This window comes from Pocillopora damicornis, chromosome 2, assembly GCF_964200805.1.
Source record: "Pocillopora damicornis chromosome 2, jaPocDami1.2, whole genome shotgun sequence".
Lineage (NCBI taxonomy): Eukaryota > Metazoa > Cnidaria > Anthozoa > Scleractinia > Pocilloporidae > Pocillopora > Pocillopora damicornis.
In genome coordinates this window covers 19,273,766-19,292,341 of record NC_142671.1, presented here as the reverse complement: position 1 = coordinate 19,292,341, position 18,576 = coordinate 19,273,766, and the positions used below count along the sequence as shown (strand labels likewise).

At 35.5% G+C, this 18,576-nt stretch overlaps 2 protein-coding genes and 1 long non-coding RNA gene across 17 annotated transcripts; 2 read left to right on the top strand and 1 right to left on the bottom strand.

Annotated features, from left to right (window-relative positions):
- The first annotated feature begins 131 nt into the window (after nt 1-131).
- Nucleotides 132-12,557, top strand: LOC113667490 (uncharacterized). 15 transcript variants are annotated; one of them, XM_089195035.1, is made up of 10 exons: nt 450-850; nt 1,650-1,802; nt 3,789-4,555; nt 5,894-5,953; nt 7,207-7,456; nt 8,159-8,328; nt 8,669-8,767; nt 9,633-9,806; nt 10,397-10,504; nt 10,891-12,557. In XM_089195035.1, exons 5-10 carry the CDS (start codon nt 7,303-7,305, stop codon nt 11,011-11,013), a joined length of 828 nt encoding a protein of 275 aa, XP_089051161.1. In that variant the 5' UTR covers nt 450-850; nt 1,650-1,802; nt 3,789-4,555; nt 5,894-5,953; nt 7,207-7,302; the 3' UTR covers nt 11,014-12,557. The 15 variants fall into 15 exon arrangements, with proteins under 15 accessions (XP_089051158.1, XP_089051165.1, XP_089051157.1 ...); XM_089195033.1 differs by having other exon boundaries at nt 6,361-7,456; XM_089195034.1 differs by lacking the exon at nt 5,894-5,953.
- LOC149050208 (uncharacterized) lies at nt 11,662-14,141 on the bottom strand. The gene is made up of 2 exons (XR_016183273.1): nt 13,980-14,141; nt 11,662-13,245 (listed from the first exon to the last, which is right to left on the bottom strand). It is a non-coding gene; the product is annotated as an uncharacterized LOC149050208 (long non-coding RNA).
- Nucleotides 14,142-15,344: 1,203 nt separating this feature from the next.
- On the top strand, nt 15,345-18,330 carry LOC113667491 (uncharacterized). Its single transcript, XM_027183311.2, has 6 exons — nt 15,345-15,514; nt 16,106-16,260; nt 16,389-16,487; nt 16,807-16,980; nt 17,279-17,374; nt 17,807-18,330. The coding sequence occupies exons 2-6, from the start codon at nt 16,117-16,119 to the stop codon at nt 17,945-17,947; spliced, it is 654 nt and encodes a 217-aa protein (XP_027039112.2). The 5' UTR covers nt 15,345-15,514; nt 16,106-16,116; the 3' UTR covers nt 17,948-18,330.
- The last annotated feature ends 246 nt before the right edge of the window (nt 18,331-18,576 follow it).

Here is an 18,576-nt window from a genome sequence, read left to right as displayed (position 1 = left end):
TATATTTAACTTCCTTTAAGGACACAAAATATTTTTATCCCTATATCACTTAACTCGGATGACGTGATATTGATGAAATTCCTAGAAAAAGGAAGGTCAAATCTAGAGGACCAAATTCGTGGAAATGAGAAATTATAACCTTACGTCGAGTAAGAGTTCTTGCTTAATAGTTCTGTTTTAAAGTTATAAATTTAACAGGAAAGGATGAGTCAACTTTACTATCTTCCTAAAAACATGGTGTTATGGCAAGAGCTACCGTGTTTTTGTTTCTTAACAACTTTGAAATTCCGAGCCCATTTTCGTGCAAAAATCTCGAATGTCAAAATCAGGCGAATAACACTGGAAACAGTCAGGTACGTATTTCTTCCTGCAAATCTTTTCCTTATAATAAAAATATATAAATACATAAAATAATACATAAGAAGACCATAAGCAATAGATGTAGCACCATGCTACGCCTATTTCATGGAGGTGTATTTCTTTTCATTTGAAAATACCGGGAATTGAGTTTTAGCGAGACACCAAACGTTTTTATCCTTATATCACTTAACTCGGATGACGTGACATCGATGAATTTCCTAGAAAAAGGAAGGTGAAATCTAGAGGACGAAATTCGTGGAAATGAGATATTATCACCTTTTCGTCGAGTAAGAGTTCTTGCTTGATAGTTCTGTTTAAAAGTTATGAATTTAACAGAAAAGGATGAGTCAACTTTACTATCTTCCTAAAAACATGGTGTTATGGCAAGAGCTACCGTGTTTTTGTTTCTTAACAACTTCGAAATTCCATGCCAATTTTCGTGCAAAAATCTCGATGCCAAAATTAGGCGAATAACATTGGAATCAGTCAGGTACGTATTTCTTCCTGCAAATCTTTTCCTTATGGTAAGAATATATAAGAAGACCATAAGCAATAGACGAAGTACCGTGCTACGCCTATTGTCAAGGAGGTGTATTTCGTTTTATTTGAAAATACCGGGAATTGAGTTTTAGCGAAACACCAAACATTTTTATCCTTCACTTAACTCAGATGACGTGATATTGATGAGTTTCCTAGAAAAAGGAAGGTCAAATCTAGAGGACCAAATTCGTGGAAATGAGAAATTACCACCTTACGTCGAGTAAGAGTTCTTGCCTGGAAGTTTTGTTTCAAAGTTGTGAATTTAACAGGAAAGGATGAGTCAACTTTATTTTCTTGCTAAAGACTTGGTGTTATGGCAAGAGCTACCGTGTTTTTTTTTTAACAACTTTGAAATTCCAAGCCAATTTACGTGCAAAAATCTCGAATGCCAAAATCAGGCGAGTAACACTGGAATCAGTCTGGTACGTATTTCTTCCTGCAAATCTTTTCCTTATGGTTAGAATATATAATTACATAAAATAATACACAAGAAGGCCATAAGCAATAGACGTAGCATCGTGCTACGCTTATTGTCAGGGAAGTGCATTTCGTTTTATTTAAAATTACAGGGAATTGAGTTTTTTTAGACACCAAACATCTTTATCCTTATATCACCCACCTCGAATGATGTGATATTGATGAATTTCCTAGAAAAAGGAAGGTCAAATCTATAGGACCAAATTCGTGGAAATAAGATGTTATCAGCTTAAGTCGAGTAAGAGTTCTTATTTGGTTGTTCTGTTTTAAAGTTTAGAATTTAGCAGGAAAGGATGAGTCAACTTTACTACCTTCCTAAAGACATGGCCGTGTTCTGGCAAGATATACCGTGCTTTTGTTTGTTAATAATGTTGAAATTCCGAGCCAATTTTCGTGCAAATATCTCGAATGCCAAAATCAGTCTGGTACGTATTTCTTCCTGCAAATCTTTACTTTATGGTAAGAATATATAAATACATAAAATAATACATAAGAAGACCATAAGCAATAGATGTAGCATCGTGCTACGCCTATTATCAAGGAAGTGCATTTCGTTTCATTTGAAAATACCGGGAATTGAGTTTTAGCGAAATACCAAACATTTTTATCCCTATATCACTCAACTCGGATGATGTGATATTGATGAATTTCCTAGAAAAAGGAAGGTCAAATCTAGAGGACGAAATTCGTGGAAATGAGATGTTATCACCTTACGTCGAGTAAGAGTTCTCACTTGATAGTTCTGTTTTATAGTGGTGAATTTAACAGGGAAGGATGAGTCAACTTTATTATCTTCCTAACCACATGGTGTTATACAAAGAGCTAACGTGTTTTTGTTTCTTAACAACTTTGAAATTCCAAGCCAATTTCGTGCAAAAATCTTAAATGCCATAATCAGGCGTGTAACAATGGAATAAGTCAGGTAAGTATTTATTCCTACAAATCTTTTTTCTTATTGTAGGAATATATAAATACATAAGATAATACATAAGAAGACCATAAGCAATAGATGTAGCATCGTGCTACGCCTATTATCAAGGAAGTGCATTTCGTTTCATTTGAAAATACCGGGAATTGAGTTTTAGCGAAATACCAAACATTTTTATCCCTATATCACTCAACTCGGATGATGTGATATTGATGAATTTCCTAGAAAAAGGAAGGTCAAATCTAGAGGACGAAATTCGTGGAAATGAGATGTTATCACCTTACGTCGAGTAAGAGTTCTCACTTGATAGTTCTGTTTTATAGTGGTGAATTTAACAGGGAAGGATGAGTCAACTTTATTATCTTCCTAACCACATGGTGTTATACAAAGAGCTAACGTGTTTTTGTTTCTTAACAACTTTGAAATTCCAAGCCAATTTCGTGCAAAAATCTTAAATGCCATAATCAGGCGTGTAACAATGGAATAAGTCAGGTAAGTATTTATTCCTACAAATCTTTTTTCTTATTGTAGGAATATATAAATACATAAGATAATACATAAGAAGACCATAAGCAATAGATGTAGCATCGTGCTACGCCTATTGTCAGGGAGGTGCATTTCATTTCATTTGAAAATACCGGGAATTGATTTTTGGCGAAACAATGATTGTTACTTGCGCTAAGTTACACCGACACGCCTGAACCAAACACCATCATGAAAACCTTGAACTAAACTGTTTAAATATACAATGACTTTGTCTCAGTTTAAAAAATATGCAGCACGTTAACCGAAAACAATCAAATCATAAATTGATTAAATTTTACTCCACCCGATGTTTAAAAGTGTCCTGGTACATATGCTCCACACCTTGATTGCTTTTCACTTAGTAAAATCAAAGTTTTTTACAAAATTGAAGAATCGTCTATTCATTATGCAAGTGAAGAGTTTGCATCTGCTGGTTTGTTTTCATGTGGGGGTAAAACAACCATGTGCCAAAAACGTCTTAATGACGTATAATATCAGATAAATATCTTAATTGATAAAATGATTTCCGAGAAAGCTTGTTAAGTCTTCCTAGAAATGCATGGCTGAAAACAATTACTCAGTTATTGCAATCAATGACTTTAGGTTTGATCTTCTCGAAATGGAGTTATTCAGGGCGCCAAAATATAAAATCCTTGCAGAAAATGTTCCTTTCAATCCTACAGTCCTAACATGAATACAAATACAGAAGCGGGGGGAAATGAATTCATAATTTCTTAGAAAAAAAATTTAAAAAATAAGAAAGGAAGTATAGAAGTACATCAAAGAAGTTTTTATCGCACAAATTTATATCAGCTCTTGAGGAAACTTCATGAAATAACTTGACATCAGGAGGGTGGTAAAAAAACAAGTCAGATATGAAAACTTCAATCAGATGTATGTCATCACTTATGATTTCTTGTATTTGCCGCGGCTATAATGAATAATAATTCTCTTGTAGGAGCCCCAAACAAGAATAAAGAAAGGCACCTCGTCACTGGGATCAAAGAGATGTTTTTTGTTGTTATACTATTAAAATTATAAATAACTGTGCATTACCATGAATTAATTACTGCATGAAGGTAGAGCTCCATCGATAAATTGAATAGTCAAAATAAGCGGCTGTACTCACCAAAAATTCCTTAGCTAAAAGCCTTATACAGAAAAGACCTCAGGAACACTTTTAATCCTTAGGTGTGTTGATTATGTGCCCGGATGTGTTCTGTAAAAGAAAATGTTCGGTTTGGGATAATTACCGCAAAAAATGTATTATTGTGCAAGAGTTCTTGAACCAAATTAAAATATATCTGTCAAATCACAAACTTAAACCAGGCTCGATTTCACATGGAAACCAATTATCTTAAATTGAATACTTCAGTGCTTCCTATATTTCCGATGATTCGCTTTAAAAACAGTCTCATTAAATAGGCACAATTGTTTTCAAAGATAAACTTCCCATCTTTCGAAGAAAATGTGTGAAATAGCTACATAGGGAATTCCTAGTCTCACTTCGTGTAGCTGAACGTAGAAGCCTGAAAATAATGGAGGATTTCTACTTCGAGGCGCAGCAAAGTCGATTCAAAGGACCAAATACTACAGTATTGTAAACCTTGATCTACAATATGACTAAGCGACTGCAGCATACCGACCGAAAGAAGCCAGAACGTGACATACAGAGCTAACGGTTGTGTTAGTAGGAGAGGGCTAAATGTATCCCGTCTTTAAAAGGTGAGCGGTAACTCTGTGTTTTAGTAATTGTAGAATTCTGTGAGTATGAGCATGTAGAAACAGCTACTTCCCCGTTGTTTAATATCTAGAGCGAGCATATTTTGTTGTGTGACCACGTTTCTGTACTAAACTTAAAATACTCCACATCGAGAAGTCCTACTCCTAGTATCATTTGTGCTTCTCGTATGAATCAAAAGTAACAAGCGCTTAAAATAGCATTTTGCATGATTATATGTTAAATAGTAATGTATTTGTCGGTATTAAAAACGAAATTGAGAAAATTTTACGTAGGTGCATAATATTCGGGATGGTACGTTCATTTGATTTATCTTGGACCTGATTGAAATACTATCCGCCGCAAACGATAGCAGCTACTACAAAAAGTTCAATAAGCCATATATATATATTTTTTCTTCTTTTTTACATTAGATGATTACATAAAAATACTTCTTCTCAAGAACATCAAAAATATAAACATTCAATAGATCGGAATTCAGTAGATCTGAGCATGGAAATTTTGTGTAAATGGCGATACATCCGTCACACACATACGACTCATACGAATCTTACGTTGTGTATTTCTCACTAATTAGCCCCTTGAATAGCACTTTATAAAACAGTAGGAAAAAATCATTGAGAAAAATAAGACAATTCCACTGGTGCTTAATGTGTTTTTATACAGTTGAACCCTACTGAGTTGGTACAAATTGGAATGAAACCAATTGGTAGACATTCTAGAGAAAGGGATTATCTATGTAGAAAACTATACAGGCAATAGTTTTGCCTATGATACAGTTACGATTATCGTTGATGTTAATGTTGTACATTTACGAATGATCGATCAATTAGCTAAATATCATTTTGTGGTACGTGGAATTTTCTTGACTCTTACATATAAGTCTGGCGAGGGAAGGGGATCATTTACTTCTTGGATTCAAAGAATGCTAGCCTGGTATTACGAATACTGCACATATGTCAATTTTCACGTTTCTTAGGAATGATACTTGAAGAAAATAATTATAAGGGAGAAGACATCTTAAGGTTGATGAACTGTTCCTAAAAATTAATTTGGAACTCCAATGACAAATTGCCCGCAATGACTAACTAGACAAGATACTCAATAACATACATTAAATTTAGTGCAGGTCAGAAAATTTGAGATCAAATCAGTTTTAAGTGGGTGGTTTAGTGCATTCATGTCATAAACCAGGATATATTTCATTTGCTTGTCAAACCACTACCCAAGAACTTCAGCTGTCAGTGACCCAATGAAATAAAGATGTATAGTAAGTGGTTTTAATCCGAAACTTACCTAAACAAAGGCTTCTACATTTTTAGTCTTATCACACATCAAGTGAGAAGCTACTGTCTTCAAAAGATGAAAAATGAAATGAAAAGGTGATAAATAATTCTTGATATAATTCATTGTAGATAGCGAAATTGAAAGAAAAAGAAGTGTAATTTAGTTTAGTTAAGACTGTGGAATAGGAGAAGGGACTCAATTAAGACTGAAATCTGTGGTCCGAGATATCTCTACCTGTTGACAGGTTACTGAATGGTGTTAAGAATCTGTAACAGCATCAATTTTTGTGTAACTGTGATGTGTAGATGGAGAGAAACTTTTATTTATGTACTACAGACAGTTTAAAGAAAATAGCTCCTCTAAAACATGTCTGGGTACACTTCGTGTAGAAAAAAGCAACAAGCAAAATTACTACAAAGGCCTGCAAGCCAAATGAAATTTCTATCCATATTGTTGTTTCCATGATAAAAAACTAAAGGAACTTCTTTGATTCAATCGACAGATACTCGGAAACTAAAGGGTATTTGACAAGACCATCACTAAGCTGACAAATTTAACATTAATGAGTTATCTATCACTGGTAAAAGTAATTAAAGTGCAGCTAACTTATTGTACACAGACGTAAATTACTTTAATCTAGACAGAAGGAACAAAAACCCTTTATCCATGTTATCGAGGTGCAGACTTTGTCAATAATTTGCAATCAAGTTCCAAACATTTATTCATGTGGGTATGAACATAGCTTGGCTCTTATTTTAAAGATCATGTTGATATTCTTCACAAACATACGACAACTTTTTAGATTTTAATTTACTCTAGTCTTACCTCATGGTCAGACTTCCAGAGTACTTAGAATTATAACATTTCTGATAAGAAAAAGGTTTGCAGAAAACATTCAAAACAATGCAAACACAACAAGGAGGACTTGATTTCAGAGGAGAGATTGAGTTATGATGTTAAAAGTTAAAAGGGGAAAGCAGCATCGTCTGTACGAAGAAATGTAAAATATATCTTATTATTTCCATTATTTTAGACAAAAAAGTCGATGATGTATAGTTAACTTATCAATAACTATTTCATTGCTGTTGAGCTGTTAATTAAAAGAAGGATCTCAAAGTCTACTGAACTCTGTAGCAACACTAACAACGATAACATGATCGAACTGTTTTTATTCCGTAACTCTCTTTCTGATAATTTTTTTTACTATTTTCTTTTTCAACTTTATCTCTAGCTCTCAAAAATCCGTCTCCCGTCCTTTGCCTAAGGGTTTTTAGGCCCCTCAGACCAAAAGTGTTGTCCTCAAATGCATTTTGATTTAAATGAAATTCAACTTCGTTTATTTCCACAGCTTGTTGTAATCACAAAAGAAAGCCAGGTTTATTTTTCCAAATGTTGTCAAACGTTTCCACTTATTCAAGGCCATACTTAATGGCTGATCTCAAGGATGGCCTTTCAAACTTTCCAAGTAAACAAAGCAACACGAGAATCCGGAGATGAACATTTACCGCGCATTCTCAGAACTGAGATCTTCCCCAGATCACAGCCTCACGCAAGGAATGAAACTGTAAAAGTTGACTTTGACCACGGCATAGTCCAAGGTAAGTAAGAAGTGCATACCGAGCAGTAGAAATTCCCTTCAGCGTAACTAATTCTAGGTCAACAATAATCTGAAAAATGTACGGAAACCAATTCTCGAAAAATATAATATGAGTATCGACTCATGAAGTAAACAAACTCCTAAAGTCCTGATGTGTTATGCAAGTGAAGATGGCATGGGAGCAAAAATCTGACGCTCATAAGTTCTAAGGAGGTAATAAACGTTGCTTTGAAGATTTAGTAATACGTAACAGGAAGTGATTGTGCTTGTTTTGCGCCTATTTATAATAACGCGAATTTCATTCAAACGCCTTGCAGTGTCACGGTGATGGCGGTACCGTTGTTATTTTATAGGTAATTTTGCAATAGACATAACAATTTCCCTTATGTTCTAAATGAACAACCACCTTAAAACCTGTCACATTCTAGCGAAATTATTCTATCATAGTTCAGATTGGCATATGCTCGTTGGAAATTTGGCCCGCCGTAGGCGTACCTCAAGGCACTAAGGGATTGGATGGGAGTAACGTAACATCATCACAGAGAAAACGACAGGGATGGAAAAAAAATGGGTTCACAATTAGAAACATTGCCATTCCGCAACGATGTAACGGATAAATACGATATTAGCTTGTAATGCAAGATGTCCACCATTCTATTATTCTGAGCAGAAAAGTGTCCTTTGCCTTTTCCCTCTGTTTTAGCAGAAATGGAGTCGACGAAGATCGTTTTCCTTGCCCTGGTATTTATTACGCTGAAAATGCCTACAGCTGCCTCTGCAACAAATTCATCTACACCAAGGTTTAGGATAAGCCATGCGACATTCTTGATCAAGCTTATCATTATTCCTGCGATACACAACGCCACTATTCAGGTTGCAGTATGATCAGCTTTAAAATTCATGATTACTTTGCTTGTTGCTAAACGTGCTGGACTCGATTGATATGTGAGAGAGCTGTCTCAAATTTAGCCTTATGAAACGATTCTGGCTTAAATTTGGGTTAGCTAAAGCTTCATACATTTAAGGTCTGTGCTAAGTTTGTTTTCAAATCAGTGTTTCACATCAATTATTTCTTTTGCTAGCAATCCGAAGGCTTTACGAGTCATAAAACATTCTTAATTATGATTACGATAAAGTTTCATCGACGAGCATTCGCAATAAACTACACTGGCCAATTTGCTAACTGAGAATCTTCATGTGTTTTATGTTACAGATGAAGTTGCTATACCCTTTCCTTACTTCGTCGGACTATTTTTACGAGCCGCTCATTACTTTTGGTCTCGATCTTGGGAAAGACTGCACCAAAGAGAAGGTACAAAGTTGCACTAGGCCACATGAAAGATCATGTCAAAATGATTTCTAAAGTTTTAAATACTACTGGTGGAGGTGTTGTGTCATTTGTGGCAAGAGGCAATATTTTTCAAATAAACAGCATCAGGAAACACAGTGATAAGTTTCCCCTTTGAATTTTACCTCCGCGGAAAAAGGGAAATATGTTGAATAAACTCACGATAAGGGATTTCGTCAATAGAGATTTTTTAAAACCCAAAAATTCTCTAGCTTATCAAAAACGAATAAACGGGGTATAATAATTTCACACAGTTTTTAAGATGCCAATCAGACTCAAAGAAGTCAGGCTTAAATATGTGTTATACTAGAAAGATAGACAGAAAAAATTGCTAGTTTATGAAGTTTGATTGAGATGTGCAAAGTTAATACAATAACTAATTCATAATCATTTGATGATAATATTCTGATATCGTCGGCTGGAACCACAACATTATGCTGGCGCTTTGATGAGCATTGATAATCCTGCTATATCAAAACATGGACATCATTCCATAATTTATTCTCAAGTATCAAAATAATGATCTCATCAAATGCTGTTGTTTCCGTCGCGTTCATTCCGTACTGTAACCAACGCAGGGAAAAATTGCCTTTTTAAATCTTCGGAAAACGAGATAATTCGAGGGTATGTTTCCAGCTACAATTACGAAATACATCAGTATCTAAAACAAAGTATAAGATTAGAAAAAAAATTAAGAAATATGTTGGTTTAGGATCTTACAATTTTTACCTCTTATATTGAATGGCAAAAAAGAGGCTTTCTTTAAGAACGCAGCTATGAGACTAGTTTGAGGGGCGGACGATAGTGTTGTATTTATTATGTTTGACAGGAGGTGGAAAAGAAGCTGAGCGCGCTGCACTCACAGGTAGCTGTTTTCCAGCGCCCTTTGAACTTCGTCGTGATGTACGAAAGTTCTCAAGGACGTAATCACACTAGCTTGGCATCAGTTCTGAGGACGACGAGTTTAATGGTTAATGCCACAGTATCTTTTATCAGACGTCAGGTTAGATTAACTATGATAGTAAAATATTTTTTAGCTTTTGTCACAAGTTTGACCAAATGTGCACTAAAAATTATTAGACTGGGTCCATTCAGTCGCAACTTAAAAGGTTGAGGAATCATTATGAGCGAGAATTCTAAAAGTTGTACCCAATGTATACCTACCACTGAAATGTTAGATTCACCTTGAAAGATAGGAAAAACTATATACAATCTCTTCTTCTCATACCAGCAAATTAAAACAAATTTCTTATCTACAACAACTAATTATCCTACATTTACTTTTTACATGAAATTGCAAATAGCAAACAGTGTGCTATCCTCCATATCAATTTCAACTGTTTAGTGCAGTACATTGCTAGTACAAATAATAAGCGTTTCATTTTTGTGGCTCGTTAGAGAAGTAAAACCAGAGATTAACACTTGTGATGGAAAGAATACCTCAGATAATTTTCCACATGTCATGTCGTGCGTTTTTTTTCTTTGGTTTCATTTATAACAAAAAATCATGATCAATTTGTTTTTATGTTAATTGACTTTTCCTTCACTCATTCGTTTTAATCAAAATTGCTCTATTCTCTGCATTTTCTGTAGATGAGACAAAAGGGAATCTTGCCACCAGAATACCCTGTAATATCTGAAGCTGAAGTCAATAACATGACAGATTCTTACCTGAAAAACTTAATTCAAAGGAATCTCGTGGTAAGTGAGGCATGACTGTTGAATCTATCCCCAATTCCATTTATTCATAAGTTCCGTCAAAGGGCTAAATTGACACTATAAGTAAAAAACCTATCCAGTACGGTTGCCCATTACTTTTTGCTCCGATGAAATTGATCAAACCTTTATAATTGATTGCTTAGAAGCCATCTTAAGATCTTAGAAGCCATCACAAAATCGATACATCTTCGGTACGTAGATACGTGATGGTAAAGAAGAACTGTAGCTAATAGGGAATATAATTTTCTTCAGCCGCAAGCTCTCAGAGCTAAAATATTTCACCAAATGAAGGCTGACGGGGCAGAGAATTTAAGCCCTTAGAATTGAAAGTGTTAAACTTACATTTTTTGTTTCGCTTTTTTTTTCAGACATTGACGGTAACAGATGATGTCGTGAAAAGGTTGCGGAACTTCATAATCTTATACACGCTCCACGACGTCTCGAAACAGGTTTCGCCCTGTACTTACTGCATGACTTCAAAGAAAAAGTAAAGTCAAGAAAACTTCCTAAAATTAATATAGACGCTTTAATGTCTATCTGAATATAGTATGCTGAATGTGCTAGGTATATCAGACCTCACAGCTTACCGCGGTTAGTTCACCCCTTGAGATGTAAGGTAGCAAAGTTGATCAAGTTTGTGGGAAAATACATTAAGGATTATGAGCTGAAAAATAATTGCTTGAAATGCATGCTACACATGATTTGTACAAAATTCCGTGTAAGTGATACTTAAAGTTTTAATTAATTTAAAATGAGACGAGGAGCTATCGTTCAGTGGCCTAGTATCTTTGAACATGATGCAAGCTTGACAAAAAGATGCTTTCGCCCATTTAATCAATCAATCAATCAATCAAAGGTTATTGTCTAACGTGAGGCATGGTTGCCCAATTGCCCGAGCCAGAGGCTCATGTATAAAACGGTAGACCAAATTTAGATAATGGTTTAGCGTTTGTGACCGATGGTGCATAACACTGTGACAGACACTCAAAGACATGGGATAGTGTAACGCTCTTCTTGTGAGTTTTGATCAATGTTATGAGATCAAACATTACATATTTTGATAAACATCTTTTTAAGAACTGACGCTAACTGCGACGCTTGTTTTAAAATTCAAACGAGGCCGCACAGCTTCCCTCTGCGTTAGTATCATTTTGTGTTTTTGAGATTACTGATTTATAGGTAGTAACGCTTTATGTGATCATCCTTGAAAGTGCGGAAGAAGTAATTAGGTCCTCCGAAGCGCGAAGACAGGCGGTATACCGAAACGGTTCGAGGTTTTTATCGAGTTCTCTCAAAGTCACTTTTTATGATTAAACACAACTATTTCTGGTGATGTATTTCTCCTAAAGTGATGAATTGATAGGATACGTTTTGTGGTTTAATACTGGCTTCTAGCCAGTATTAGTAAGTGCCTTTTAGGAAGATAAACAACGACCGTGACCGAATTTTAAGTAAGAAGGGGCGTTTAACTCAAGAGAATGTGCTCCTTTGAGGAAAAGATCAAAATTCATCAATCACGAATTTTTGGTCCATCCGTCTATGTGAAAGCATACACGTGCTGAGATCGAATTGTAAGTCGGGTCATTAACAAATTCTGAACAAACGGTATTTTACGTAAACAAATATAAAGATCAGGGCCCAGTTGTCTAAAGGTCGGATAACGCTATCTGCTAAGGAACAAATCGCTATCGAGCGGATAAATGAGAGCAAGACGTACTGCGTTATCCCCTGTTTAGCGATTTATCCAATGGATAGCATTGTCAAACCTTCGAACACCCCGGGCTAGACGATTATTTCTGTAAATAAAATACTTCCATTAAAAAACAGCTTGCTTCGCATCGATAATTAATTCAGAATTCAGAAACTATTATATTATCACATTTCCAGTTTCTCCTTCTACTTCCTTGTGATCTCATACTTCAGTTTCATAACATGATCGGATGTATTTTTTCACATACATAAATAATTTTCAAATAACCACCAGAAATAGTGTTGACAAATTAACAATATTATTAAAGATTTTACGAAGTGCCAACTCGATCTGGAGATTGACTCATGTTCTATATAAAAACTAAATACTTTGTGTTCGGGGCTCTAACTTGTGTATCTATGAAATGAGGTTCCCGCCAGCTCAAGTAAAAAAAAAACCTCTGCAACTTGTTTACGAAGCTGTTTGTCCCTCACGTCGTGCTACTCACCACAAATTCTAAAGCGCAATATCGTATGCTTACTTCTTACAATTTCTATATCCGCAAGAATACGGCCTAAAGTTACGGAGAAAACTAATCTATTCTCACAGAGTTTTGGGAGGGGGCAATTCCTTGGTTGACGAGAGCTAGAAAGGGCGATGACGTTTACGAGTCATAAAAAATCTTAAAAGAATCCTTTTTCAGCTTCTAGAATGATTCGTCGCGTTTTCCCTTGTCCAATTTCTAAAAATAATCAAAACGGTGAGAGGGTGAATGACGCAAAAGTGTGACCTTCCCGTGGAACTCGATACATATTTGTCTTAGCTTTACTGAATAAAACATACGATCGAGTAGCATTTGTTATTCTGAAAAACCTGTAGTCTTCAGGTTTTATTTCCGAGTCACTGAGTTGCCAAAATCAGACTAATCTCCATTATAGATCACCACTCTCGAAAGACACAATAACATTTACCAATTAAAATACTGTGTTGCGCGCTAGTCGCTTGCTTCCAACCGGTTCAGTGTGACTGGATCCTAAAAGAAACCGTACGGCAACAGTAATTTGGGAGTCAATCAATGACGGGCCTGGCTGTGGGTACCAAACGTGTGCATAGTTCAGAGAAAGATTACTAAAACTTAAATCAATATCGGGGTAATGGCGACAGCCAGTTCTACCACCGCTTCTGCTATAGGATTGAATTATAGCGTGTAATTCTCTTAGAATTCGGATCCGAAGTTAGTGTTTAGAAAGACTATTGCTCGCAAATAATGTTGGGCCAAGTACTCGCCCTTATTAATGGTTTGCAGCTACCGTTTGATGGCAGATATATACTTTTCTTGACGTCAAATGATATGGAGTAACGTTGTACGGTAATTCTACTTGCTATTGCTAATATAGACAACATCCCCGTGAAAAAACAATTTTTTCATATTGCTAATACAGATATCATCCCTTTGAATAAACCACTTTTTCACATTTCATTCGTTTAACAAACAACAATCATTAAAATTGAATTTACGAAATGGCAGCATTAGAATAATTTTCAAGTTTGAACAAAGTCAAAAGGCTTAAAGCTCACTAGGGAATAGCATTTTCATTATGTTAAACACCTGTAATAGTATGTGAACAGTGAACTTTAAATCCTTGGTCTAGCTTTCTGTTTTATGACACAAAAACTTTAGTAGATTTGTTAATATTTCATCTAGAATATTTCTATATCAACAACATTTCCATATTATAGGTAGAACGGGCGAAAGAGCTAACTTACACACTTCGGCGTGGGTGAGAAAAAGAGAATAACATGTTATCATTGTTACTTAGGGTTCCGTGCATTTACACCGTCACTTTCATAAATTTCCTTAGCTTAATGCTGTTTGAAAAGCGAAATTGACTCAGTTGCCTGCGTCAATACTAGAGTATTCCACAATCACGCAACACATTATTATACATCTCCTTCAAACAAGCTGCTCAATATTATATCTGAGCACTCTATTCATAAATAGATCATGGTAGCTGTGACTCTAAATCATACTCTGCGTCACACATTAAAAATTCAAAGCAATATACGATAAAGAAACAATACAATACAGACCTGGTTAAATGGAAAGAGAAAAGCCCGCAAATGAAGGTCCGATAAATTTACTTCCTTTGGTTTAAAAATAAATAGCCCCAGTCAAATAGGAAGGAATCATTTATTCTATACAAAAATACAATTTTAGGATGATCGGCGCTCTTTTCTCTCTCCAATTTATCTCCAAGGTCAAGCGATACCGAGTTTTTCCAGTTTAGAGTAGATATTATCAACTGTCGATGAATGTGCTAGTCTAGAAAAAAATGACTGCCACTTAAAAATTGGAGCAAGAATTCCAAATCAGCATTCGTTGTTTTGGGAAATCATATTGCCTGAAATAACCCGCTATGGCCTTTCTAGATTTCTCTCGCCCAGTGCAATAATATGTGGAAAGCGTAGCGCTGAACAGATGTGATAGAGTTAAGTCTCCACGACCTAATTTCTTAAGTAATTCACGATCAAATGATAGGTCTTCGACATGACTAGTTAAACTACTGTGACCCTTTTCAGTCTGTTTAAGTCGTCCAGTGAGGGAACATATAAGTGGAAAATTACCCACAAATGAAAACTGAAACCCAAATTTTTTTTTTGGAAGTTAATATTGGACTCACTGTTATAAAAGGAAATCAGCGATTATACATGGTCACCAAGTTTAAGATGAATTTTTTGAGTAGTGCGGAAGAGAACTATCACATGTGATTATCTCAAATTCTCCCAAATCCTCGAGTTTAAAGGCCTTTCACAGCGGTGTGATTCAAAAACAGATGAGGGTTTAAGGTAACAGAAAAGGAATAAGTGAAAATAAGGCCTTTGAATGCAATGACCATCATCATACGTACCCTAATCGGCGTCGGCCAGTGCTAGTTTTTATTACAGTGGGTCATAATCAAAGAATAGCTTCATTTTCGTGAAGTTGGGAATAATTTCTTGTCGACTCATTTTTTTGGTATGATTTCAATATCGAGAATGTTGAATGCCCCTCCAGGAAGAGTTGACAAATTTCTCCTGAAATTTTCTAAAATGGAAGGGTAATGAGAGAGTAAGGAAGACGCTTCAAGGAAAACACCCACTGGTTCCTTATGGAAAAGATGATGCAAAACCTACCAAACTGCTTCCTGCCCAATTTGTATAAATGCAGGCGCGTTGCGATCCAAACACAAACTTTCAAGAATCCAACACAAACTGGACTTCAACGTAACAGATAAATTCATCTACAAAGAAAGAAGTGTAAGGTGAGTTAAGAGAGACTTCTACATTTTTTGTACACAAATTTATCATGCATGTTTAAGCTCCCAATGGAACTCATTGGAAGCCTTAAGCCAATTTTTAACGCAATTCGCCTTGAAGAAGAATTTAAAAGGAAGAGGAGAAAAAAACATAGGCTGATTTTCGGGGATCCACAGCAGGATCATTTGTAGCCAAGTTTTACATAATTTATCTTGAAGGAAGAGGGCAATAGAACACATTCTGATCCTTAGGGATAAGTTTGAAAGAACCCTTCTCTTTAATCTTTACCTCACTGTGGAGTTAAAAACGTTTCAAAAGGGCTTTTTCCAAAAAGAGAGCGAGTAAAATGTCCTCTCAATCAAACAGCGAGGAAACATTATTCATTAAATAAAATAATTATAGGATAACAACTTTTCAGGATTTAATCAGCGGTTTTATCCGTAGTCACGATTTCAAAAGGTGCCTATTCAAAAAGGGGGCCTGTAAAACGTCCTCTTATAAGATAAACAACGTATCCCTTTATTTCATAGTTAGACTTAAACAAGCTCGAATTCCTCAGATTATTTCATATTTGTCTTTTTCTACTTATTATCCAGACATTATAGAAATGGTATTCAAGTGTAAGTTCCTGTTCGCTGCCATGTTTACATTAACGATGCTGAGCTCGACTGGTTTCGCAGCAAAGTATTCAAGTGTGGAAACCATCATGAGACTTTTCTTGGAGCCCTCTCGCACTAACGCAACCAGAGAGGTGAAATGATTGAATTTGATTTTGCATTATGGTTACGCTATTTTTGAGAATTCGGCTGTAATTTATTTCGTAGTCTGGTGCCTAACTCAAGAAAGCGTTAATCGATACTCAAATACTGTCTTTCACAGATGCTTAACGTCTACAGTTTCATAGCCTCAAGCAATGACTTAAGCGAGACCATTCTAAGACTTGGAGATGCCAACACGCAAGTTTGCGCCTCAGACAAGGTACGACCTAGTATTGTTTGTGGTTTATGACGAGGTGGTAAATGTTACAAAGGGTAAAAAAAATGCGATTCGGCTTACCCTTGAAACTCAAATGCAGAGTGCTGACCCGGAAAAAACATGACATATAGCCTACTTTTACTCTTTGTCTACTTTTCTTGAGATTTTTAATTGAACCAAAAGTAACTGCCTTTGTAGCCCTTTATTTTTTCCGCAAAATCTGCAAATATCAAAACTCGCAAAATTTTCATGCCTTCTGCTTATTTAAGGGGTATTGAACTATAAAAATAACTATTTGCTTCTGACATTACTCTCTTTAAAGCAAAGAAAAGACAACCTTACCATCGCTTATGCCAAAATGAGAGATTTCATAAATCCAGTGTACATGGCGTACTCGTATGAGGCAGCACAGACACCCCAGAACAAGATTTTGAAAGGTGTGCTCATGAAAGTCGGTCAGCACCTGAACAACACAGCGATGAGATTGCGTCATAAGGTGAGAGTGCTAAACAATATTTCCATTAACAACTATGGGGGTGATTAAAAATTAAGAAAACTTACAAAAACACGAATGAACGTTTCATTCCTTTTCATGGCGAATTCGTGGCGAAATTAAGAATCAGAGGTATGGTTTTGTCAAACCTTCTATTCCTAATTGAATGTCATTTCGCTTTCAGCAAGTTCCATTACTTTCCTTCTTAATTACTTATTTATTTATTTTTAAATATGGACATTTTTATTTAATTCGAAGCAGTTAATGTCATTGTTTTGCTAACTTTGTTCTCAAATTTCAGCTAACAAAGAATTCGTATCCAGTGCCATCCACACCCACATCAGTTCCTGAGGCAAACCTAGACCAGCTATCTCGCGAATACTTGAGAAAATTTGTGGTATGTTGCGTGTTTTCATTATAGAATGAGTTTTCAAGGTTTTTAATGTGTAAAAAATGCTATGAAACGCTAATGCAATAGCGAAATGAGTAGAGAGGTTAACGAATTCCCCATCTCAATGGGGGGAGGGGGGAGGGAAAAATCTTTGAAACGTATAATAGAAAAATCTACTGCTTTAAAGTTAATACGAGCCCCAATATGAGCACCAGGGAAAAGAAAAGAGCAGTACCGTGTCGTTACGCGAAGTCTTTTTACTCCATCTAATGCAGACAGAGCTAAAAATGATCTGCTTTTGTATCTCAAACTGTGGTACTTAAGTATGATACAATCTTATGATTATCACAATGTATTTGTCCACTAATGTGTTTTCAGATTCAAGATACATGTATTTAAACAGATAACTAAAATAATTGAGATACTTTTATTTTTCAGACAGGAACGATTACTGACGACATGGTGAAGAGGTATCGGAACTATGTTATCCTCTACACCTTGAAAGATGTTATCCAAGAAGTTTTGAATCAGTGTCTGTGGCGACCTAATGCAACCAGAAACCAACTTGTCCATCCTTAGAAGCGTATTGAATTATTACAGATACTACAAACGTTGACAAAAGCAAATTTAAAGAACCTTAAAGTCATATCATAATATAAACTTTGGGTACAAGTAGTGTGTTAATTATAACTTTTTCATGAACTCAGTTTGTCATCTTCAATGAAAAACTCTCTCCCAAAGCTTAATCATTTTTTTTTTAATTTAATTCTTCCGTTAAGACACTTGTATATTAGGTTAGTGTTAAGCTACACTTATTATAGTACACGTAGGGTTAGTCAGTCCATATTGAGATTATCATTTTGTTACTGATGAGGATCAGTGAATATGTTTATCTGTAACAGATTCGCAAAGGTAATTCTTGATGCAACTGTGAAGGTGTCGTTGTTAAATTAACAATAAACCATCGGGAAAAGAAAAATGATTTGATTTTCTTTATTTATTGGTAATATACCATAACTATGTGATATTCGGGGTGATCTTGAAATTGGTTAATCCAAATATTACGACCCGGGTCTCTACACTGATGTCCATGTTCTATATGTTTGGATGCGTGTGAAGAAGACTGGGTCTCGTGCGTGTGTACGAAATCGAGGCTCAGGTGTAAACGTCTTGAAATATCTATTATGGAATAAAAAAGGTTGTCACAC

Bases quoted from the DNA above. Each gene is read 5' to 3' on its own strand.
- LOC113667490 (XM_089195039.1), top strand. From the start codon at position 7,303: ATGGCCTTTCAAACTTTCCAAGTAAACAAAGCAACACGAGAATCCGGA. The intron at 7,457-8,158 runs GTAAGTAAGAAG...CCTCTGTTTTAG, and splicing joins TGACCACGGCATAGTCCAAG to CAGAAATGGAGTCGACGAAG. The intron at 10,505-10,890 runs GTAAGTGAGGCA...TTTTTTTTTCAG, and splicing joins TAATTCAAAGGAATCTCGTG to ACATTGACGGTAACAGATGA.
- LOC113667491 (XM_027183311.2), top strand. From the start codon at position 16,117: ATGGTATTCAAGTGTAAGTTCCTGTTCGCTGCCATGTTTACATTAACG. The intron at 16,261-16,388 runs GTGAAATGATTG...TGTCTTTCACAG, and splicing joins GCACTAACGCAACCAGAGAG to ATGCTTAACGTCTACAGTTT. The intron at 16,488-16,806 runs GTACGACCTAGT...CTCTCTTTAAAG, and splicing joins AAGTTTGCGCCTCAGACAAG to CAAAGAAAAGACAACCTTAC.